A 25667-nucleotide genomic window follows, 5' to 3' on the forward strand; every position below is an offset into this window, starting at 1 on the left:
TGTGGAATCTTCCCGGACTGGGGCATGAACCCATGTCCCCTGCATTGGCAGGCGGACTCTCAACCACTGCGCCACCAGGGAAGCCCCTGTGTTCCTTTCTTACTGGTTGTTTGGCCTGAAGCTTCCAACATTGGAGTTTGTAGGCTGTTGGGTAGATCTGGGTCTCGGTGCTGAGATGAAGACCTCCGTGAGACCTCACTGTGATGAATATTCCCTGGGGTCTGAGGTTCTCTGCTAGTCCAGTGGTTCGGACTCAGAGTGCCTACTGCAGGAGCTTCGCCTGACCCCCAGCTCTTGAACCAAGATCCCCCAAGCTGCGTGGGGTGGCAAAAAAAAAGAAAGAGAGAGAACACTAACAAAGTAAAACATAAAATTAGACTGGAAAATTAATAGATATGTTAGAAAGAATATAAAAATAAAAATACAGTTGAATCAAAAACCGGGAGGTACATCAGTACCACAATAGTAAAAAAGAGGAGGAGGGAAAAGGAAAAAAAAAAGGAAAAAAAAGGGGGTGGGAAGGCCTTGGCTGTGGAGGGCGGGGCCTAAGCAAGGGCAAGATTTGGGTGGTGGGTGGGGCCTATGCTTAGGACCCACAGGACTGGAAAAGGCCCTGGATGCTGTGGGGGGTGGGGCTTAGGCTCAAGGAACAGAAGGGGCCCAGGCATGCCTTCTCACCTGGGAGCCCAGCTGGCTTCCTGGGCTGGAATGGGCAGGGCAAATGCCCTCCTCTTCTCTTCTCCTCCTCTGGTCCCGGAGGGCCCCTCCCACCTGCTTCTACTGATCTCCCTGGCCTCTCTTCTATGCCCCTAAAGACCCACTCGGCCTGGAGGGGGCCTTGGAGGGCAGGGGACGGGCCTGGGAGCTCAGCAGCTCCCCATGCCTGAGTGGGTGGGGCAAATGCCTTCTGCTCCTCTCCCGCCCCTTCTGCCTGCCTCTCCTGTTCTCCCCTCGCCTCCTTCCTATGCCCCAAGGATCAGTGCAGCTGGAGGGAGGGTGAGCCTTGGAGGGTAGTGGACCAGTCTGGGAGCTCAACAGTCTCCCCTGCCTAATGCCCTCTGCTCCTTTCCCTCTCCTCCTGGATGGCTCCTCCCACCTGCCTCTCCTGATCTCCCCAGCCTCCCTCCTATGACCCCAAGGACCAATGCGGCCTAGAGGGGCTCCGATCCTGTCTGGCCTCCACTTCTCCTCCCCCCTCAGTCCCCCCACATCTAGCTGGTTCACTTGGCGGTTCCTCCTGTTTCCTTGGGCATCAGAGTCCCCCACCAGTGGCTGGCAGGTGCCCTAGTTGTGGGAAGACACTAACTCGGTATCTTCCCACACTATCATCTTGACTCTGCCACCCTCTTCATATGTATTAAAATATTTTTTTTATTGAGGTATAGTTGATTTATGATATTATATCAGTTTCAGGTGTGCAAGAGCGATTCAGAATTTTTATAAATTATACTTCATTTAAAGTTATTATAAAATATTGGTCATATTCCCTGTGCTATACTATATATCCTTGTAGCTTATTTTATATTTAGTAGTGCGTACTTCTTAACCCCTATCTTGCTCCTCCTCCCTTCCTTCTCCTCACTGGTAACCACTAATTCTCTATATCCATTAGTCTGTTTCTGTATTCTTATACATCTTTTGTTTTATTTTTTAGATTCCACATATAAGTGGTAACAGACAGTATTTGTCTATCTCTAGCTTACTTTACTGAGTATAATACTCTCCAGGTCCATCCATGTTGTTGTGTTGTTTCTTGATTATAATTATGAAACTAAATTTTGTTTCATTCAAAACAAATTTCTTTTGTCCCCTCGTCCCCTTTTCAGAAGTAGGAAATTTTGCTTTTTCAAGACAGGGCATATTAATATGTAGTAAAAGGAGTGGGAGTACAGATTAGAATTAATTTTCTCAGTGATTTGTAAATAACCTGATAAAGCATCATTATTGTTCTTGATATCTTAGAGAAAAATGTCTGATAAGCAAGGCAGTTTTTTCTGGTTATAAATAAAATGTTTTGAAATATTATATAGGACCAACTAGTGGACAGTCACTTGACTTTTTAGACATCTATGTCACCTTGCATAGAATGAGGGTGTAGTTAAGGTTCTTTCCTGTCTTAAATTAGAACAATTTTTAATTCTGTAATTTTGACTTTTAAAATACTTTTAGAAGAAAAGAATAAAGACTTTGTTAAGCAGTCAAATAAAACTATATAATGCATGGAAGATGTGTTAAAAAGATGCTTGGCTTTACCCATTATTGAGGGAAGTGCAAGTTCAAACAAATTTTTAAAAAGCTACCCAATTTTTTTTTTTTTTTTTGAGGTACGCGGGCCTCTCACTGCTGTGGTCTCTCCCGTTGCGGAGCACAGGCTCCGGACGCGCAGGCTCAGCGGCCATGGCTCACGGGCCCAGCCGCTCTGCGGCATGTGGGATCCTCCCAGACCGGGGCACGAGCCCGTGTCCTTTGCATCGGCAGGCGGACTCTCAACCACTGCGCCACCAGGGAAGCCCAAAGCTACCCAATTTTGATAAAAGAAAAAGGAAAAAGTTATCTTACATACTATTGACAGGAATTATAAACTGATACATCCTTCTTGTAGGTGATGGTATTTATCAAAATTTAAGAGAGATATATATATATATATATATATTTTATTTTGCTGTATGCGGGCCTCTCACATGGCATGTGGGATCTTCGCGGACCGGGGCACGAACCTGTGTCCCCTGCATCGGCAGGCGGACTCTGAACCACCGCGCCACCAGGGAAGCCCCAGATAGGTATTATTTTTGACTCAGTAATTCTGTTTCTTGAAACCTACCCTACAGATATCTCTTACATGTGCAAAGAGTTATAGGTACAGGGATGCTCATTGAGGCATTGTTCACAGTAGCAAAAAATTTGAGATGACTTAAATGCTAACCAGTAGGTATAGCTCTCCTTTGTAGGGTGGTCATATGTCCCAGTGAGCTTGGGATGGGTCTGATTTATACCTGTGCTACTAGCATAATTTTAAGAGCACTCTCTTTCACTCTCAATAGTGTTCTGGTTTGGATGGTAATTTAGATGTTATAAGTACACATTAATAGCATGGATTACTATGCATCTGTTAAAAAGAATGAACTATATGCATTGACATGGAACTATATCAAGACACATTGTTAAGTGAGTTGCAGAATTATATATACTGTCCCTTTCATTTTTTAAGGTAAAACCCCTAAACTGTGTGTGTGTGTGAATGAAAGACAGAGAGGATTGTTAAAAAGGTGTGGAAGGATTCACACTAATTTGGTAATAAGGTAACCTCTGGAGAGAGGTGGTAACCCCATGAATGGGCATATGTTGATTGATTTTTTTTTTTAATAGAAACAACAAAATGGAGGGAACTGTTGATTGCCAGCAGATTCTATAATTTTTAACTAGAAATCATTAATAAAATAACTATTAACATAAAAATTATAACTTTTATTCTGTCTTGTATAAATAAGTTTATTATATTTTTTTAAATGTACTGATGGAAATTTTTAAAGTTATCACTATAATTCCAACATTACAAATAAATAAGGTTTTCATATTACCTCTTTCCTATTCCTTGTATCTGTATATACATAGTTTAACATAGTTATAATCAGAGCACAGATATAATTTCATATTTTTTTAAAGTCACACTCTGTAGCATAGTTTTTTGCTACAATCTAGTACTTGGCATTTATGAATGCCTACTATGTGCTAGGTACTGTTCTAAATGTTCTCCATGTATTATATGATTTAACCCTCCCATCTGCATTATGAGGCAGTGACTCTTATTTCCATTTTATAGATGAGTAAACTGAGACTAGATAATTCGCCTAAGGCCACATAATTAGCAAATGATAGAAATGGTATTTGAATTCACGCGGCTTGACTCTTGAACGCATGCTGTTATGCACTACTCTTGTTGCCTCCCTTCACAATTTTTCGGTGACTTTATATCAATGTGCTGTAATTTACTTAGCCATTCTAGTTATATGGCTAGTTTATAGACTTTAAGATTTGAACCCCAGAAGTTTTTAATTAAACAAACTGGTGCCTCCTCTGCAGGAACCTGTATGGGCATTGGTTTACGTACATGCAGTTATGGTTTAGTATTATTTGACCTTGCATTATGCATTACATTCCTGAAAAGTGGAGTATACGAGGCAAAAGTTTGTTTATGTAACCGTGTTTTTTCCAATTAGTTTCACAGTTTTAAAGAATTAGTCCTATGGAAAACAATATTTTTCTCATAAATAATAAAAGTATTGATACTTAATAAAAATCAGCAGTGAACTCAGCACTGTGTTTGGTTCCTTCACAAATTCTTCTTTTGTGCTCTATTATATTCTTTCATATGACACCTGCAAGAAAAAGTATTGAAATAAACACTTAAAATGATTTGTGATTACTCAGTGGAGGTGCATGAAGTTGAATTATCTGTTCAAATGGAGAGATTATGTGGATAATTCCCAAATCTTTTGTTTGCCTTTAGAATATGCCTTTATGCTTATGTTGAAATAGGGTAAAATTACAAGGTTCTTACAGAGAAGTCACATTTGTAATGCAGGAGGGGTTAGATGGCTTTCTGACTTCTGTTCCCTGGATTTAGGTTAGTTACTGCTCTTTTATCTTTGGGTGATATAGAGTATCAATGTAATAGAGAAATCTGGGTACTAGACAGGTGTTAGCTGCTGTCTTGGTCTGAAGGAGATAATTAAGAGCTTTATTTCAAAGCTCACCTTCTGGATTTCTAGGTACTTGTTAACAATGTGTTTTGTTCTTATTTTATCTAACAAATACCTTAGAATCCTCTTTGCTAAATTATATCATTTATTTTTGATGGCACTTCTAATCTTGCAACAAAAATTTTGCATTTATTGTAGCATTTAGTTGATGACACTTTCATTGGAAATGTTCATTAGTCCATTGATCTTGAATGTATAATAGTTGGTATTTGGTTATACCATGTAACTTCTGTATCTGTTCTTTTTCAGTTATCTTATTTTCTTGGGTTTATATTTTATGTCAGTCATAAAGATTTTCACACATAAAACAAGAAAAGTGAAAATACTGTGTCATATAATACCCACTTAGTGTTTACATTTCTAATTGTTTTATAAATGTCCTAATTATTACTTTTTAGTAAATTTATTTTTAATATTAGTTTTAGACTTACAGAATTATTGCAAAGGTAGTACAGACAGTTCTCATACTCCACACGTTTTCCCCAATTATTAACATCTTATATTAGAATGGTACATTTGTTACAATTAGTGAACCTATATTGATGCATTATTGTTAACTAAAGTCCATACTTTGTTCAGATTTTCTTAGTTTTCACCCAGTGGTTTGTTTTTGCTGTTCCAGAATCTCATCCAGCATACTATACTACATTTAGTTGTCATGTCTCCTTAATCCCTCTTGGCTGTGAGAATTTCTCAGACTTTTCTTGTTTTTGATGACATTGGCAGTTTTGAGATGTACTGGTCAGGTATTTTATAGTGTCCCTCTGTTAGGATTTTTCTCATGTTTTTCTCATGAGTTGACTGGGTTTATGGTTTTAATAGGAAGACCATAGAAATAAAGTGCTAACTGTTGTCATCATATCATTTCCAGGATATATAGTATCAACCGACTTATCACTATTGATGTCTACCTTAATCACCTGGCTAAGATAGTTAATGTTAAGTTTCTCCACTGTAAAATTAGCACCACCTCCTCCCCCCAGTCCAATACCATACTCTTTTGGGAAGGAGGTCTATGCACAGCCTGTACTTAAAAAGTGGTGATTCTGCTCCTCCTCCTTGAGGGTAGAGGATCTGTATCAATTATTTGGAGTTCTTGTATATGGGAGATTTGTCTTTTCTTCTCTACTGTTATATTTATTCAACCTTTTATTTATATCAGTATGACTAATGGATATTTGTTTTATACTTTGGGTTATACTATAATACCACTTCATTTTGTTGCTCAGATTGTTCCATCTTGGGCATTGGAAACGTTTATTTGTTCATTTGTCCCTTTCATATAGCTCCATCTTGGTTTCTTTTGTTTTGTTGTGTTTTTGTATTTTTAAGTACTTCTTACTTTCTGTCACTACAAGATGCTCCAGACTTTCCTGCCCCAATCCTAGAATTAGCCATTTCTCCACGGAGCCCTGGTTGCTTTCATAATACTTGTTTTTTAATAACAGCTTTATTGAGGTATAATTTACATATCATATATTCACCTGTTTAAAATGTTAAGTTCACTGGTTTTTAGTATATTCACAGAACTGTGTAGTTACACCACAGTCGATTTTAGAACATTTTTATCCCCACAAAAAGAAACCCTGTACCCCATTAAAAGTCACTTCCCATACCCTATCCGCACCCCCCACCCCCCAAGGTAACGCTTTCTGTTTCTGGATTCACTTGTTTTGGTCATTTCATATAAATGAAATCATACAATGTGTAGCTTTCTGCACATTGCTTCTTTTGCTTAGCACAATGTTTTCAAGGTTCATCCATATTATAGCTTGTATCAGTATTTCATTCCCTTTTATGGCTGAATAATAATCCATTGTACGGATATATCACATTGTGTTTATCCAGTCATCATTTGATGGATATTGGGTGGTTTTTTAAATATTTTTATTTTTTATTTTTTGCGGTACGCGGGCCTCTCACTGTTGTGGCCTCTCCCATTGCGGAGCACAGGCTCCGGACATGCAGGCTCAGCGACCATGGCTCACGGGCCTAGCTGCTCCGCGGCACGTGGGATCTTCCCGGACTGGGGCACGAACCCGTGTCCCCTGCATCGGCAGGTGGACTCTCAACCACTGCGCCACCAGGGAAGCCCTGGGTTTTTTTGTTTCTACTTTTGGGCTATTATGAATAATGCTATGTATGTATACAATACTTTTATTTTAAGATTTCTTTTTTGTTTGTTTGAATCTGAATCAAGATCTACACAGTTGTTTGGTATGTGTTTCAAGTTTCTTTTAAGTTAACAGTTATCCCCCCACCTCTCTTTATTCCTTGTAATTTATTTGTTGAAGTAACTGGGTCATTTGTCTCAAAGAATTTTCTCTCAGTTGGTATGATGTTGATTGCATCCCCATGGTGTCTATCACCATATTACTCTGTCCTTTTTATTTATTTTTTCTTAATTTGTAGTCGGATCTAGAGACTTGATTCAGGATTTTGTTTTTGTTTTGTTGAGACTACCACATAGGTAGTGATGGTGTATGCTTTCATCAAGAGGCATATAATGTGTGATTGGGTCTGTTTCCCTGTTGCTATTAGCCACCAGAGTTCAGCATACTATGGCCATGGGTCACATCTGGTTTGTGGCCTGTTTTTGTACATTCTATGAGCTAAAGTTGGGTTTTATATTTTTAAAGGGTCTTTAAAAATTTTTTGAAACAAAGAAGAATATGTGACAGAAACTGTATGTAGCCTGCAAATCCTTAACATACTTACTATCTGGTCCTTTTCAGAAAAAGTTGCTGACTCCTGGGCCATTGATGTTTATTTCCCAGAGCTGTTAATTCATTAGGGGTTGCAAAATTGTGATACTGTGTCATTCCTTCATTATTAGGTGGGCAACTTCTATAAACAGAAACTTACTTGATCAACAATTTTATTGCCATAAGGAACAGTTTGATAAGGAAAAACACTTAATTACATGACACCTTTCAAAATAATGATTTGATTCTGTAACATTCTCCAAAGCTGACCGATTAGCGTTTGTTTTTTAGGTCATTATAAAGTAATGGTATTCAGCATACTTGAGTATTTCAGTTTATTATGTTATTATGGTGATTGATGCTTAAATCTCCCATATTTGGCCAGTAAGAGCCTCTTGGGTTTTTTGGGATGACCCTAGTAGTCATCGATAAGCTTTGCGTTTTCTGGTGTGACAAGATGTTGCAGATTCATCTCATGTTCCAATTGCAAACCTAGAATTAGCTAGTTTATTTGAACATTATTTTGTGTGGAAAAATGGAATTTAGAGGCCAAATCTGGGTATGGAAAGTATTTATTGATACTGGGTTGCTCATTGTCACTAGTCCTTTTCAGTGAAGTGCACTAGGAAATACATGTTTTTAAAATAAATAAAATACAAATTCGTGTTGCTACATACAGGTAAAACTGAGGGATGATACATGGCTTTTACCTAATCTTACTGATTTTACATCTGTATTGCTTTTCTTCCACACTGAGAATCTTGTTCTCTGTGACCTCAGTGAATTTACTCATTTCCTTTATTCCAACACACACACACCCCCCCAGTCTCAATATCAATAGCAACTGCAACAAAATGGTTATTAAAACAGTTTAAAACTTTTGTAGTTCTTTTGGTCCTTAGGGTTTATTCCACTGTGTACAGTTTGGCTATTGTGTTCCTAAATTCTCTTAGACTAGTTTCTTTCTGTGTGGTTAAAAGGACAGCTGGAGATGTGGGTTTGTTTCATTTCTGCTTTTAATTTTTAGGAGCTTTGAAATTTTAATATTTTGTTTTTTAACTATGTAAAGTATTTACATGGTCCTAAAGTCAAATCTATGAACAAGATCCATTCAGAGACATCCAACTTCAATTCCAGTCTGCTGTAGTCATATTTTTTCTCTTTAAATGGATTAAAAATTATGTGTGTATGTATTCATATTTTACCTTTCTTAGATAAATATACCCACTTTCTCCAACCTTGCTTTTTCACTTAATTTATTCTAGAGATCACTCTGTAGTAGACTACATATAAAGTTATTCTGTTATCCTATTTACCACTGCATAGTACCTCATTGTGTCAGTGTACCATAGTTTGTTCAGTGTGGCCCTTACTGATAGGTATCAGGATTGTTTCCAGGCTGTTACTGCAAGTAGTGCTGCAGTGAATAGTCTTGCTTGTACCTTAATCTTGCTTTTCATATTTTGGCCAGTCTACTGTTGGGATAGATTCAGAGACATGGGATTGCTAAGTCAAAGGGTAAAGACATATATAATTGTGCTAGGTGTTGCAAACTTCCCTCTGTAGTGGGTATGCCATTTTGCATTCCCATCAGCCTGTTTCCCTATCCATTGCCTGGAGAGTATGTTGAAAACATATGGGTTTTTGCCATTATGATAGGTGAGAAATCGTATCTCAGCATAGTTTTAATTTGCATTTTTCTTATTATGAATGAGGTTGAGCATCTTTTAAAATGATTGAGGACCATTTGCATTTCATTTTAGTCTAATTCTACATCTGTGTGAAAGTGGTAAACAATTATAGTAGCATAGAAAAGTCTTATTTTACTCCCACAAATGTATTTAAAACTGTTTGGTTATTATATATATGCACATATGTGGCTTCATTGGGAGGATTTTGGGGCTCGTGTCTTATCCTTCTGATACTATTAACATCTTTCTTAGGCTTTAGAGGTTTTCACCTCTTTTTCCTCCCCCCAAGATTATTTCACATCAGAAGTGTGTTACCAAGAGATTAAGAGGTCAATGAATGAGATTTGAATTTGTCTGTGACAACATGACAGCTTACTAATGCAGGCTTGAATTAACAAGCCTTTGAATTCAGTTTATTTTCATCAGTAAATATACAGTTGAATAGAAGAATTCTAGAACCTAGTCTACAGACCTTGTGAGACTATGACATGGTTTTTCTGAAACATCTGTATATTTTGCAATGAGAGCTTGTACATGCACAACATTCTTTGCAGAAAATAGCTTTGATACTATAAGATTCATTATTAAGGATTTGTAGTCTTGTGTTATTCTCTTTTGTATATATTTAAGTTGTTAGATTGTCCTGTGGGATTTCATAAATATTGCTTTTGTTAATAAAGCTGCTGACAGCAAAAGCTTTCAGTAAATTATTCATATGCTGTTTGTTTTCTGTGTTCAAGAATTAATGCATCTTTATGCAGGGTTTTTTTAAGCTGAGCTTGGTAACAATTTGTAGACATGGTGTACAGTGCACTTGAATAAAATCTGTAATGCTTGTTTTCCATATGAGAAAAGTACTCTGTGATATTTAGAGCAACATCAGCTCTCTAGAACATAGCTGATCTCTGAAGTATAATGGAAAATAGCTTTCAGAAATGTGAAATAATTACTCAGAGAAATTTCTCGTCTTTAAAGATGCGGGCCACTGAATTTTATCTCTGTTTTTCTTGTTCACTATCATTTGTGTACTTACTGTTCTCTTTGGTTCATTGAAAGCTTTACATCTTGTTTTACCATCTTCCCCTTCATTCCAAGTCTGTCATTGTTCTGGATAATTTGTGTGTCTGCTTGGCTTATCTTTCTAATACCAACTTCATTACTTTCAGTACTTTAACTTCCTCATCTCCAGTGACTTCTCTTTTATGCTACTTCAAGCATCAGCTTCCACAATGGCACCCTGACCCTTGTCATCACTCAGCAGTGCTGAAATACTGAAATAATATCACAGTCTCAGCACAGTCTCCTGTCCTTCCAGGTTTCTCGCATTGTACTGGCACCATTTTTACCTATCACAGTTCACTTCTGTTTATTTCCTTTCCTATCTGTTTTAGATTCCATTGACAACCACTTTCTGATATCTTCAGCTCTATTTCATTGTCACTTTCTACTCATCTGCCTAGAAAAATTCAGTTTTAAATGTCTAAACTTTCTCTTTGCTTTATACTCTACAAAATCATGTTCTCTTATTTGAACCTCTTTAAATACAGTTACCAACCTTAACTGAGCTTTCAGTGTAGCTGAGTAATCCTATTTTCCCTTTTTCTGTGCTCTCTTCCTTTCTCACTGAAGCTGCTTCAGGTGTTTATCACTACCAGCAGACACCTTCCTCACACCCCGCCCCGAGCCTTCCCACACCATCAACAGTTGTACTCACCTTATGCTTAAGAGACTATACAAGCAATTAACAATGACTCCCTTAACTACCTACCACCAAGCCTACTCGTAATCTTATCCTAACTTCTTGTTATAACAAAGGAAGTGTCCTTCCTCTGATCCAAAATTAACCCTCCTACATGTCTTTTTACACTATATACTTTTTATAGTATAGATATTAATGCTATTGATACAATTTCCCTTTAAGCATTGCTTTAGTTTCATTGTGCAAATCTGACATGCTGTATTTTTATCTTCATTAACTTCAAAATATTTTGTAATTTCTCATGTGATTGCTTCTTTGATCTATGGGTTATTTAGAAGTATGGTGCTTAATTTCCAAATATTTTAGGATTTTCCAGATATTTGTTATTGATTTATAGTTTAATTCCATAATGGTTGGAAAACATACTTTGTACAATTTCATTTCCCTCATATGCACATTAGTAGTCATCCAAAGATTTAAGGGGACTCTTATGCCAAACTCAGGAGATCCTCTCTCCCTCCTTCCCTCTCTCCCTCCCTCCTTCCCTCTCTCCCTCCCTCCCTCCCTCTCTCTGCAGCTTCCTCCTCTTTCATACTCTGCCCTGCAAATTGTAGTCACTTTGGCCTCCCCAACTCTGACCTCTGTCTTTTCAATTCTGTGTGATTTTGGAACTCCCTCTGCTTTGCTCTTCCTCAAGCTAAGGCTTGGAAAGATGGGATATCTATAGGCTGTAAGATGTGGTAATTTTAGAAATCATCTTGTTTGTTTACTTTCTCTCAGGGGTCATAGTCCTGTGCTACCTGTTGTCCATTGTCTGAAAAGCATTATTTCATTGATTTTTTGTCTAGTGTGCTAGTTGTCTAAGGCAGGAAGGTAAGTCTAGTCCCTGTTACTTTGGATCCTAATCTTACCCTCTTCTTGTCTGAATATTCTACTTTACCCTCTACTGGTTCTATCTTTCAACATGCTCAGGTCTCTCCTCTGTAACAAAGAATATAAAAGAAGACCAAGGTCAGATTTTCTTTATTTACCACCCTGTCTCTCCTCTACCTTTTATAGCCAAACATTTTGAAAGTGGTCTTGATACCCTTGTTTGTCAAACGTGTTGTTTGGTGAAATGGCAGAATCTGCACCACCTGGACACTTGTTATGTAGAAATCCCCACCCTAAAACTACTGAATGATAACTTGAATTTTAACAGAATATAACAAGGTGATTGGTCTATACACTAACATTTGACAAGTGCTGTTCTACATTTTACAGGCTCTGTTTCTTCATTCTTCCGTCTTGTTCCTGAGTGCATTGTAGTCTGGCATCTGTCTTTGCTAACTATACTAAATCTGTTCTTGCCTAGGTCATCGATGACTTTCTCAAAATGTATCCATTGAATGAGTGTCCATCTGTATTTTACTCTCAGCAGTTCATCCGCCTCCTTGAAATATTCCTTTGGCTCCTGGGATGACATGTTCTCTTACCCTCTGACCTCTGTGACTTTTGCAGGCTTTTTCTCTGCCTTAAATGTTGGTATTCTGCAGAAACTGGCCCTCTGCTTTCTTCACGTTTTACATTTCTTAGTCTGTCTCATTTTCTCTTGTAACCTCAGTTTCAACATGTATTTCCATCCTGAATTCCAAGCTTGTATGTCCTTAAACTCTCCATCTCTGTGACAGACACCATGATCCCCCTGCTGTGTCCTTTTCCTCAGTGATGGCACTTCAGTTTAGCCATTGTTCTGGCCAGAAACTTGTCAGTCGTCTTGGACTCCTCCATCGCGCTTATTAACTCCATACTTACCTCACTTCCACATTTAATCAGTCTCCAAAGCTTATTGCTTTGACTCTAAAAATTCATTAAATCTGCCCATTTCTCTTAGTCACTCTAGCTACTTGTCTAAATAGGACTTCATCAGGTTTTAACTGAGATCACTGCAGTGGTTTCCTGTTTTCCTTATCTCCAGTCTTGTTCTCTTTAAATTAATCTTCATTTTGCAGCAAAAATGACCCTTTTAATAAGTAAATGTGATCTTCACTTCTTATCTTAAAGCCCTTGCCAAACTTCTTAACTTCTTAACTTAGCATATAAAAATCCTCATGACCTGGTCCCTGTCCACCCAGTTCTGAATTTCTTTGAGTGCTTTGCCTCTTCCACTACCATCTTGTTTCTAGGCTTTTGTACCTGCTTTTCCTTTGACTGGGCACATTCTGCTCTTCACTGGCTGGCTCCTCCTCTCAGATATCACATTAATAATCACATTTTGCATGTATGTCTTCCCTGACTCTCTAGGCGAGTTTGCCTCTCTCTGTGCAGCTTATTATACATACCCTGTCGTGGCTCCTACCTTGTTGTTCTGTGGTTGTATTTGTGTGAGCTGTGATTATATCATTGTGTGTCTTCACTGTAAGCAGTCTGAGGGTGGGTACTAGTGTCTAATATTGTAACTTAGGTACTTATCGTCTTTCATTCATTCAGCAAACATTCATTGAGCACTTACTGTAAATGCCTGGCAAGGTTTCTGCTCTCATCAAGCTTACGTTGGATTGTGCTGTTGGGAATAGCTTAAGGGTGGAGCGAGAAACAATAAACAACAATAGAAGAATTTTTTATTCTTATTCATAGTAGATCCTTAGTAATACGTTTGAAAGAATTATTGTATAAATTATTATTTTAAAGAGCCCTTGAAGTCCAGAAATCTTTGATGTCATTGTTATTAATTTAAGCTCTTGAAACTCTGCTCTCTAAAAATGTAATAACCCTTTTGGACCTAGTGATCTGTGGTAATTAGCTTATTATTCAGGAACTTTTACTCTACCTAGTCTTAGTTTTATTTTATCTAATTTCCCTGAACAAAGCTGCAGTATCAAAGGTTATTAGAGGTCACTTTAGAAATAGCAGTGAGAAGTAAACTTCAAAAATAGAAAAATAATAAATTATGTTATTATTAAGAGAGGATATTTTATGTGCATTGTTTTTTATAAAGGTCAAGATCTAGATCCTAAAATTAGAAAAATTTCTCTTTAAATAACCAAAATATAGATTTGATAGTCAGTAGGTTAAGTTAAACTGAAATTGACATAATATTTGGAACACTTTTCTTAAAATGCTGTCACTTTATTAATTTCTAACTCTTTAATTATATGAAAAAGTGATATTAAATTTATTTTAAAATCTTGTATACCCAGAGTATCAATTAAGATTTTTTATTCCAAGCATTACAAATTTTAACTAACTTCAGCAAAAAAGAAATTTATTAGAATGATGTGGGGTAGCTTAAAGGATCAGTGGAATAAACTAGAGAACCAGACAAGTGTCTACCGTATCATTTAGGTCAAAGAGATTATTTTTTTATAAATTATAACTCTTCTGGGTTATATAATTAATTCTACCTGTTTGAATTTTCTTGAGACCTTATGCCTAAGAGTATATGCTTCATGTTGCATAGTTTCTGATATATTGTAATTGCCTAGACAATGAGCAACCCAGCTGAGTGTTTTGCTCTTAATGTTTTTATATGGCAAAAGCATCTAGGAGTAAGGACATTTTCCTACATAACAGTACCATTAATCACATCTAAGAAAATTAAACTGAGTATTATCTAATATACTAAAAATTTTAATTCACCCAAATATTCCCTACATGCTTTTTGAAGCCCGGGACTCAATAAAAGTCCACTTATTTCATTGCATTTGTTTTTGTCTCTTCAGTCACTTTTCATCTAGAATAATTCTCTTGCCTTTGTTTTTCATGACATTGACTCCTTTTTGAAGAGTCCAGGGAATTTGTCCTGTAGAATGTCTCACATTCTGAATTTGTGTATTATTCCTTCATGCTTAGATTTAGGTTCAACACTTCTAGCATAAATATTACAGTGCTTCTTACTGCATGCTGTCAGGGAGTATATGATGTCAGGCTGTCTCACTACTGGTAATACTGAATTTGATCCCTTAGTTAAGGTGATGACCACCAGATCTGTTCATTATGAAGGTACATTTCCTCTTTATAGATAATCAGTAATTTGTGGATGACACTCTGAAATTGTGTGACTATCCTTTTTTCAGAAACCTTCATCCAATAGTTTGGGCATTCATCAATAATGAATTGATTATTACTACAATTTTTAATTAAAAGTTTCCAAAATGTTTCATTTCTAAATAGGCATTTCTGAGTAAGTGTCGAAGAGAGGGTGCTGATAGTTGCTTAAAATTCTTTAATTTTTACTGTTTAGATATGGTAGACCGGTTATTTATATTTGACAGCCAGAAAGAGCTTTGCTTTGATCCCTCATATCTACTGTCATGATTCATAGTCTTTTACCCTTTGCAGAAACAATGCAGCTTTTTTTTTTAGAAAGAACTTGCTTGTTTGCTTTAAAGCATATTAATGAAGAGTAGCATAGTCCATTGCAGTGCTGACCAATAGAAATATAGTGTAAGCCACATAATTAAAATTTTTCCATGTACCACATTAGAAAATTTAAAAGAAACAAGTGAAATTAATTTTTAAATATTCTATTTAAATATATCCAAAATATTTAAACATGTAATCAGTATAAAAATTATTAATGAGATATTTTGCATTCTTTGTGTGTGTGCATACTAAGTCTTCTAAGTTTGGTTTGTATTTTATGAAACCTTAATTTAGATAGTCACATTTCAAATTCTCAATAGCCACGTCACGAAGTGGCTACTCTATAGGATAGTTCCAGTATCCATTTGGATATTGGTTTAGTGGTTATGATCTTGGGCACAGGGAAGCCAAACTAACTTGGTTCGAATCTCACCTTCTTCATTGGTAGCTTCATGACTTTGGACATTATTTATTCTCTTTGTGGCTTAGTTTTCTCATTGTAAATGGGGATAATAATAATTACTACCACTAGTTTTGGAGGATTGAAAGAATTAATATAGGTAAAGCACTAGAATAATGCCTGGCACATGGTAACTGTGCAGTAAATATTAAGTATTATTATAGTACCTTTAGACTTGATCCCATAACTACTTTAGACTTGGTCCCATAATTACTATTTTGTCTTAGAAGTATCCTTGTATTTTGTTAGAGTTAGGACTAGTTCTTGGATCCCTTGACTTCTGTTTTGTATCAGGCTGTTTCTTGCCCTCAGTCTCCTGCTTTACCTCTTCTGTGGTGACTTTATAAACGAATAAGATGAACTAGATTTTCCAGGACAGTTTTGGTTTCAAGTGTTCACTCCTCTGGTTACTATAATTTGGTGAAATGAATGGGAAAAACCCAAAACTCTGCAAATGGCAATGAGTTAGTAAAAAATTTATTGTTATGACTTTTTAAAAAAGCCACAAAATATTGACAACCACAGTAAACTGGGTTGTTGTTGCCTTTCTCTTTGTAAAACCCACAAATGCCTCTGTATTACAAAAGCCCATATAATTGTAGCAGTGAGATAAAGCATTAGCATATGGAGTAGAGGTGGTATTGAATATTCATGAGTATAGTTGTATCCAGTTCAGAGTTATTTAGAATGTGTTTCAAATTAGATTACTCTCCATTTTTGTATTAGGTCAGATTAACTGTAGATGATTGGAAAGGAAGTATTTAAAGAAGTTTTACAAAGGAGATACCCTGTTTAAAAAAAACTTGACAATTTATTGTGATAAAACATTTTGTAGTCAGAACACTAGTAACGTACTGCTCATGGTAGAAAAGTGTGAACCATAACAATCAAAGAAGTATTGAATTACAGTGTAAAACTGTCACCATTCAGATCTTTGGATTCACCTCCAGGTTAATATTCACATTATATTATCATTGAGCTTATATTTTCTTCAGTATAATATGCAAAAATGGAACTGAAAAAAACTCTTGTTTCAGAAATTCAGAAGACCCATCAAGTACTGAGTGAGATGTATTACTCTTAGGACAGTCTTCTGGCCACAAATAACAAAAAATTGCTTATAAAATGTTGAGATAACTATCTAAACATGAAGGTTTATATAGTTAATAGAAGTTCTATGTAGTTAATATAAAAATTCTTATATTTTTCTCATCTAGCAGAATGAAAACTGACCAATTCAGATTTTCCCTCTATTTTGATGTGTAATATAAGTATTGCTAATATTGTTGGCATGTTAACTATTATTAACATACTTTTTCTAAGAATTAGAGAATTTTCAGGTAACTGTTCATAACATTAGTGGTATTGTTTGTAGGTTATCAGATTGTACCTAGTCTTCTTGCTGATCACATGGAAATGATAAGGTATTAATATTATTTATTTATGACACTTTAAAAAGTGATACTAAAACATTTCCACAAAGGACAGATTTGAAATCATCTGAATATAAAATTTTTGAGAATGAAGCTGATCTTAAAAAACAGTGGAGAGTTGATGTTATGCAAAGTCACTCAGAATCACTAATACTGAATTCCATCTTGGCCCACCCACCCTTCAAACCTGTAGGATTCTGAAAAGGATACAGACAAACAAAACACAAGAACAAACCAAGGTACAAATAGCAAGTAGCAGTGACAAACCAGGGGTCACTTTAATACTCTTTTGTAGTCTCGCCTTCTAGTTGGGAAGATAGGCCCTTAAAAACAAAGTTAAATGCTGAGAAGAGCACATGTTGGGCAGGATAAAAGACTTTTTCAGAGAGAGTTGTCAGGGAAGGCCTCTGTAGAAGTGACAGTTGGGTTGAAACGTGAAGGAAGAGAAAAAGCTAGCCCTGTGACAGTAGAGTGGTGTGGAGCTAGTGTTCACGCAGAGGGAGAGCAAATGCAAAGACTTCAGCACGGGAAAGAAAACTGCTTGTTCAAGAAATTGAATTATGTGGCCAGAGTTTATTGAGTTAGAAGGAGTGTGATGTAAGATTAGGCTGTAGAGAGGCAGGAACCAGATCCTGTAGCCCTTCTGAATGCTGTGGTAATGAATTTGGATTTTATATTAGCTGTAATAGGAAGCTGTTGAAAGATTAGGCAGAGAAGATGACCAAACTTGAGTTTTAAGATCACTTCACATTATTTTATACATAATTGTCAAAATGTGACTAAAAGTAAAAAAAATAAGGTCCATATTTTATGCATAACAATTTCTAAAATGTGACTGGTGAACACCGAGGTCCTAGATTTTAGCAGTTTGGGGGGAAATATTGTAAGCTTTTGAACTATGAATAGTTACTGTTTATTGAGGACCAAGTAATGAGGTGGGTGCTTTTACACATGTCTTCACAGAAATTTCCTTAAAAGGAAGCTATTATTTTTCCTATTTTATAGGGGAGAAAATTTTGGATACAGAGAGAAATTAACTAGCATAGCAGAGCTAGGGTTCGAAACCATGTCTGCCTGACTGCATTTTACCAAAGTTTTTTTCCACTATGGCTGTTTTTGCGGGGGGAGGGCAAGAGGAGGAAGGCTGAAAATTGAAGAAAAGGAAAGCACTCTTACTATAATAAATGTTTATTGAATAAATTCACATTTCATTTTGAGGAGTGGTGGGGAAGGTAGATGCTGTAAATTAGAACAATCAAATGTTACCGATTAGGATATTATGATCTTGAAAAAGAATTTCTGATCCTGCTTTGATTAGAAGTTCACATTTGCTGTTTTTATGGTATATCTGTACCATAAAAGTTTTTCAAAACATATGTGTTTGTCACACAGTTAAAATCATCCATATAATATTAACTACTAACCACTTATCTTACTTGAAATCCCCAGGAAAGGAGTTTTGCATGCTCAGTAGTTCAGTTTAGCGGAATTAGCTGTGTGAGGCAGAGAGGGGAGCAATGATTGCTGTATAGCAAAACGGGGTAGAAAACATTTAACTCTAAAGTGTTGTTTGTTCTTCTTAATAGATAACATGAATGTATTTGGTTGAACCCTTAGAATGTTGAATTATTTGAACTTTCTAATTTTTAAATGTTTTAATTATAAATTGAGAACTAGAAGCAAGAGAACCTGAGCTATATGGAGATAGTGGACACCAAGAGCTCAGGAAGGATGAAATATAGGATTTAGAGACTGACTGGATGGGTTGGGATGATCAAAAGTAATGTTAAGGAGTAAAAGAAATATGAAGTCCTTCAACATAGTCTCTTAGCTTATAGTGAAGAGATAATTTTCCTAGGATGAATAACATTCTGCAGAATGCTTATAGTTGTAGGTATTTAAAAATGTTTGCTTACCCTTCTGTTCTGTATTTCTGCTACTGTCAATAACTTTGAACCTCTTTGGGCAATAAGACAGCTAGATATCATTTTATTTCTGCTAGTATTTATATACTGTGTGGTGTTTTGTTGGGTTTTTTTTTTTTACTCTGGGTACAGTAAAATTTAGAATAATTATTGGCCACATAATTAAAGTGTGCAGTGAGTGTTATGATTTGTTGATATTTGGGGGTGGGGGGATTCCAAATGTAATGAGTTCCCTGTGGATATTTTCCTTTCACAAGATGGAATTCTGTCAAGAAGTGTGAAATATTCTATCAAAAAGTGAGGAATAGTCTATCAAGAAGTGAGAGCTATTCCATTAAGAAGTGAGAAATTTGCAGAGAACTGAGAACGTAGAAGAGATCAGATAGAATCATTAAGCCTATTTCAGAATAATTTGTACAGTGACTCTGGTTGTAGTAAACTAAAATTAAGCAAACTTAAGTGGATAGGGAGTCAGGACCCTGGTGAGAAGTATAGGACAGTTTTTATACAAAGTCAGCCAGGGAGTGAGTGTCTGATAACTCTTCTACTGTGACAAAGAAAAAGTGGTTAAAGACAATGGTGATGGATCTTTTGAAAAATAAACCCTCTGTCCTCAACAAAGGATTAATCAACAACAAAAAATTTTTTATCATAGAATAAAAAGATGACAAGAAGAATGCATAAGCAATTGTTCATATTTTTAAAAGTGAATAATACAGAAATCCATGGTGTAAAAAGCCTTCTCCCTGTACACTCTCCATCAGCAGCTCAATCCTGCTACTCTCCCCAGGAGAAAACTCTGTTGACTTTTCTTCCAGACTTCTCCCTCTATATTTACATTTAATTATATGCACACACACACACACACACACACACACACACACACACACACACACACATATATATACCTGTGTGCATATATTTTAATGTAAGTGGGGTCATCTTATACACATTTTAAAACTTGAATGTTTTTTATTTAATATATGTATTTTGACAATCATTCAATCTAAGTATATGAATATACCCCAGACTTTTCATATTGTCCCCTCCTATGTACACTAAGTATAAAGATGAAAACAGCTTTATTTCTGCTTAAAGAAACAATACTATTTTTAATGTAAAATATTCAGACAATACCAAAGATGAAAGAAATAGTTAAAAAGCAACTGAAATCTCACCACACTGAGATGATCCCCATTTTGGTGACTAGTTAAGCCTATCCCTTTAGGTATTCACACAAGTGTAAACATCCACCCATATCTACCACATACATGTTTATAATATTTATCAGTGGATTACAAACAAGCTGATTTTTATCACAAAATTGTTTTACTTGTGCTTGGGGATTTTTATCCTCCCTCCCTGTTCCCCCATCCCCCACCAGTCCCCTCTCATCTCTCCCCTCCCAGTGACAGGTCGTAACAACCTGGTGTATACTTTCCTATGTTTCTCAGTGCTCCTACAATCATATGCATATGACTGCATTGTTCATTTTTCACAGAACTCATTTCAGATCAATTGAAACGTAGTTTACTCGTTTTTTGCTTGCTAAATACTCTAAGGCAGGAATCAGTAAACTACAGCCAATAGATCAAATCCATCCTGCTGTTTTTGTAAATAAAGTTTTATTGAAACACAGTTTCACCCATTTTTCTGTTGAGTGGTGTGACCTTTTAAATTTTTTATCTGTTATATGTGATATATTTTCTTCCAATCTGGTCTCTTTTGCTTTGTTATGGTATTTTGCCATACAAGAGTTTTTTTGTTTTGTTTTGTTTTTTAATTTAAACACAGTGAAGTAAAGCAAGTCTATCTTTTCTAGCTTTAAGGTTTCCTATTTTGATTTAAAAGGTTGCCTAACTCCAGGGTACTCTCTCCCTGTATTTTCCTAAAACTTTTATGACTTAATTTTTTCATAAGTCTGGAATGTATTTTTCTATATGTATATGAGTGGTGGTGTAGTGTGGTTAAGATCACAGACTCTGGTTCTGTCACTTACTATATACCTGTGTGACCTTGGACAAGTTAATTAACATTTCTGTGCTTCAGTTTCCTTCTTTAAAATGGAAATAATAATAGTACCTATCTCATTAGGTAGTAGTGAAGATTGTGTGGTTACTATGTAAGTAATGTTTAGAACAGTGCCTGATACACAGAAACACGTGTCTATTATTATATGTTGTGAGTAGATGTCCCAGTTTCCTCCTCTATGGATAACTAGTTGCCCTAGTAACATTTGTTGAGTAATTCATCCTTTTCCCAAAATGCCATCTCTACTGCATATTAAGTTTCCAAATATATATAGCCGTATTTTGGGGCTCTGTAGCTTGTTACGTGGCTCTGTTTTACCCTGTTTCAGAACATAGTGGCTTAATTACTGTAGCTTTATAAATATTGGTAACTGATGAGTGCAGTTACTTTACTTTGTTCTTCTAAATTATTTTGACTCTTCTTGGTTTTCTTTGCTCTTCTATATAATTTTTTTTAAAAGCTCATCAAAGTTAACGAAAACCCTGCTTGTTAGTAAGTTTTATTGTGCAAGAAAGTGATACTAATTGCCTAGTATTGGAATGGAACCTGTGGTCTCATTAATACTTTAAGCAGTGGAAGTTTTTAGAAGTTATCTGGTTGTATAATCTAAAGATTGATACCATCCACTGTGCTAGGTGGGCACTGAGAATATGGTGAATAAAAACACTGGAGAAAGATAGATTGTAACCCTGCAGTTCCCAAACTGTACCCTGAGATACCCCACAGCACCTCAGTGAACTTACAGGAATATTTCAGACTTTTTAGGGAAACATATCTGTTAGACACCATGTAAACTTCTAGGTCAAGGTAGTTCACAGTTCAACATTTAATTGTGCTGCTTTCATCTTGATGCTGCGATACCTTCGTGAAGTTGGGTTTTTGGTGGTCACTGTGATAAAAAGCAAGTATCATGCAGAAATGTGTGGAACAGGAAATGAGGATGGCAATATCCAATGGGATTTCAAGGTTTGAGAAGTTGTGCAAAGCCCAGTAGGTGCACACATCCCATAAGTAATTGTGATTACTGAAAGATGAAATTAAAATATTTTTCAATTTATGTGTATTATTTTTTCAAACGGGTACTAACTTGTTAAGACACAAGTATTTATTCATTCATTTGAACCTAACAACCAGAACTCTTAGGTATTTCTTTTAGCCTAAGGAATTCATGAAAAAAATTACTGAACAAATAAGGGTACCAGGAACCAAGAAAATTTGCGACTCTCTCTGCCTTAACAAGTTATTACAAACATTTAAAGATTAATACATTTGAAGTGCTATGTGGGTAGATTACTGTATGCCATGCCTGCTTGTAACAGGGCAAACTAATCTTGCCTGGGCTTTAGGGACAGATAGCTTTTCTGAGAAAGTGATATTTAAGCTGAGCTTGAGGGAAGACTAGTTAATTGGAGAGGGGTGCCGGTGGGAATAGCTTGTGTGAAGAGGGCAGATGTTGTATGAGACTGACAGGAGTGCATCATGCTTTACCGGATGAAGGAAGAGCGATTCAAGGGGAGGGGCCTGGAGAGTAGGCAGAGGCCAATCACAGAGTGATGTGGCAAGCCAGTTAAGGAGTTTATTTAGATTTTTTTAAAATAAAAAGTAGTGGCAAGCCTTTGAGAGATTTTAAGTGAAGGAAGACTATCTTAGGTCACCCCCTGCTGAGAGAGTAAAATAAAAGATGATAAATGTAAATATTTAAGCAATGCTATATTCTAAGTATACTGAATGGATAGATATTTTTTGGTAAAATTTTGAAGTGCCTTGATTTTTCAAAGGCATTTGTAAACTTTCATGAGTATAATTTTTTCTTAATTTTTTGAACACATATACTCTTGTTCAACTTGGTTGATATGACATAGGCTTTTTAAATGAAATAAAATCAAAATCAAGATAGAACATTAAACTGTAAAATATTTATATTGGTGTATTTTTTTTGTATTTTTTGTCAAATGGCAAAGACTTTGTCCAAATTTTTAAATTAATTTTATTTATTAATATAGTTAATGACTATTTTAAATTGTTAATTTGCATAATTTAACTGCCAATCTAATATATCTCTGAGTTTAAATTTGGGTGGTGTAATGAAGACTTAATAGTTATACAGAAAAGGTATAAAGGTAATTTTTCTTATTTAACCATTTTTTACTGCCCTGAAGTTTATATTTTGATTTATTTTACTATAGTTCCAGTAAATTAATGCAGTATAAAAATTTTTATAGTAATAAGAAGCAAATTACTGTAGGTTACTTCTGAAAAATTCCTAAAGCTCACTTTCAGGAGTTTTAGGACTTGAAGAATCAGTTTCATATTCATCAAATGGGGATTGAAACCCCTCGTGGTGTTTGGGAAAGGGTGCTTAGTCTATTTGGAATTTATTTATCGTTGTAAGTGTTGGAAAATGTTAAACCAAGTGAATATTATTTCCTTTCCTCTGCCAGTGTGTTTCATATTTATTTATAACTATTCTTTTATTAGGTAATAAAGAATTAGTGTCATACTTAAATTCATAATGTAAGTAACCTATAAATAAAGGGCTGTGTAGATGTATATTTGAAAAAGTCTTGGTTTCATTTGTTCATATGAAGAAATCTGATTCCAACTCGAGTTGTTCACAAAGGAGTTGATCAGTAGTTCTTGTGAAAAAAGAGGTAAAACTAAGTTGGAAAGCTTTCTCTGGCTGAGAATATAGGGTTTATAGCAAATGTTTTCTTTAAATTATGTTTTTTCCATGTTCAAAGAACTGGCTGAAGACTTAGAAAAATTAACCTGATCCCTCCAGTGGTCTTTACATCAAAATGAATTCTAGATGAAGATTAAATATAGAACATGAAACCACAAAAGTACTAGCACAAAACAAAGCTGAATTTTAAAAATATTCTTGCGATAAAGAAAACCTTTTTAAATGTACCAGATTTACTTTTATGTAGTTAAGATATATTTTCTTATAACAAAAAAATCATAATATCAAAGTAGAAAAAAGAACATTTACAAAACTTGATAGCTATGTCCAAAAATTGCTTTTAGTCAATAGGATGAATAATCCACTAGAAAAATGGACAAAGGGTGTGTATAGTGAATTTATGAAAGAAGTACAGCTGGTAAACATAGAAGAGATACGATATTAACAAAGAATCATTTCAATTTTCTACCTCCTTTACATTCTGTAGAAAATTTCACTTTGAATACCGTAATTTTAAATATTTCTAAATCCCATTGTAGGGTTTGAAATAAAACTTTTACTAGATACTCATATCATCTAACAAGGTTGGATTATCTCTGCTAGCAGGGTCTTTTTTCCTAATGTTCTTCTAAATGGGTCAAATTTTGATTTTCTAATAAAAAGTAGATTTTATTTATTAGATATTCATAGTGAAATGACTGTATTTGTGTATCATACCTAAGGGGGAACCACTTAAGAATAATTTTTGGACATGTTATATTTTCTTACAGCAGTAGTAGAGGAAAGTTTTGCTTAACTTTGTTCTTTTTCTTTATTATTTTTGCAGGATCCAGCATTCGGACATTCACTCCATTTTATTTTTTGGTGGAACCAGTGGATACCCTCTCAATTAGAGGCTCTTCTGGTATACTAAACTGTTCAGCATATTCTGAGCCTTCTCCAAAAATTGAATGGAAGAAAGATGGAACTTTTTTAAACTTAGTGTCAGACGATCGACGCCAGCTTCTCCCAGATGGATCTTTATTTATTAGCAATGTGGTGCATTCCAAACACAATAAACCTGATGAAGGTTATTATCAGTGTGTGGCCACTGTTGAGAGTCTTGGAACTATTGTCAGCAGAACAGCCAAGCTCACAGTAGCAGGTAAGTTTTGTTGAGTAATTTATTTGTATTTTCAAATTTTTTATAAAGGGTAAATCTTGATGAAAGCAGTATTGTCTTAGGGTTTTCATTAAACTGGTTACAGCAAATACACTCATTTAACAAGTATCTATTGAGCATATACCAGGTGTATAGGATTATGCTAGGACTTGATCAGTGCTGTAGGGATTAAACTATAGCACTTTTCCACTTTCTAATGGTTTAGATGGCTTAAAGTTGCTATCAGAAGTACTGAGCCAGGTCTTTTTATCTTTTTAACTTGGAAATGGCAAAAGAAGTTGTGCAGTAAAATTGTCACTTTGATTGTGAACTTTTACCCTACCCACATAACCATTTAGCATGATTTTGTAAAACTTGTAGTATAGTCAGTCTTGGTTCTTTATGCCTTAACCAAGGAAATGACATTTAATTGGATTATTTAAAAATCTGTAGGATACCGTGCTCTGAAACGGGAGAGGCCACCGTAGTGGGGAGCCCGCTCACCGCAATGAAGAGTGGCCCACACTCACCGCAACTAGAGAAGGCCCACCAAAAACTAAAAATTAAAAACAAAAATCTGTAGGATATATATGTATATATATAAAGAGCAGAAGGTTGTAAAGAGAAAAATTGACTCTCTTTTAGCGCATTCCTGTTTGAAAAATGTTGGAAAGTGTAAGAACAATTAAAGATCTAGAAAGATAAGCTATGGTTCCTAAAGAGATCATACTGTTTGCAGTAGATATTATAGTCCTCAGATCAGTGTTTTTAACACTTGAGAACCAGATGAAGTAA

General features: G+C 35.6%; 1 protein-coding gene across 2 annotated transcripts in view; it reads left to right on the plus strand.

Annotated features, from left to right (window-relative positions):
* Nucleotides 1-25667, plus strand: part of NEO1 (neogenin 1) — a gene marked incomplete at its 5' end in the record, with an annotated part of 241706 nt that overhangs the window by 46982 nt on the left and 169057 nt on the right. For both annotated transcript variants that reach the window (XM_082861203.1, XM_082861204.1), the window contains one exon: nucleotides 24558-24875. In XM_082861203.1, coding sequence (XP_082717329.1) covers nucleotides 24558-24875 — 318 coding nt within the window. The remainder of the gene's footprint in view (nucleotides 1-24557; nucleotides 24876-25667) is intronic.

Source organism: Leucopleurus acutus, assembly GCF_964270905.1.
Source record: "Leucopleurus acutus genome assembly, chromosome: 1".
NCBI classification, from domain to species: Eukaryota; Metazoa; Chordata; class Mammalia; order Artiodactyla; family Delphinidae; genus Leucopleurus; species Leucopleurus acutus.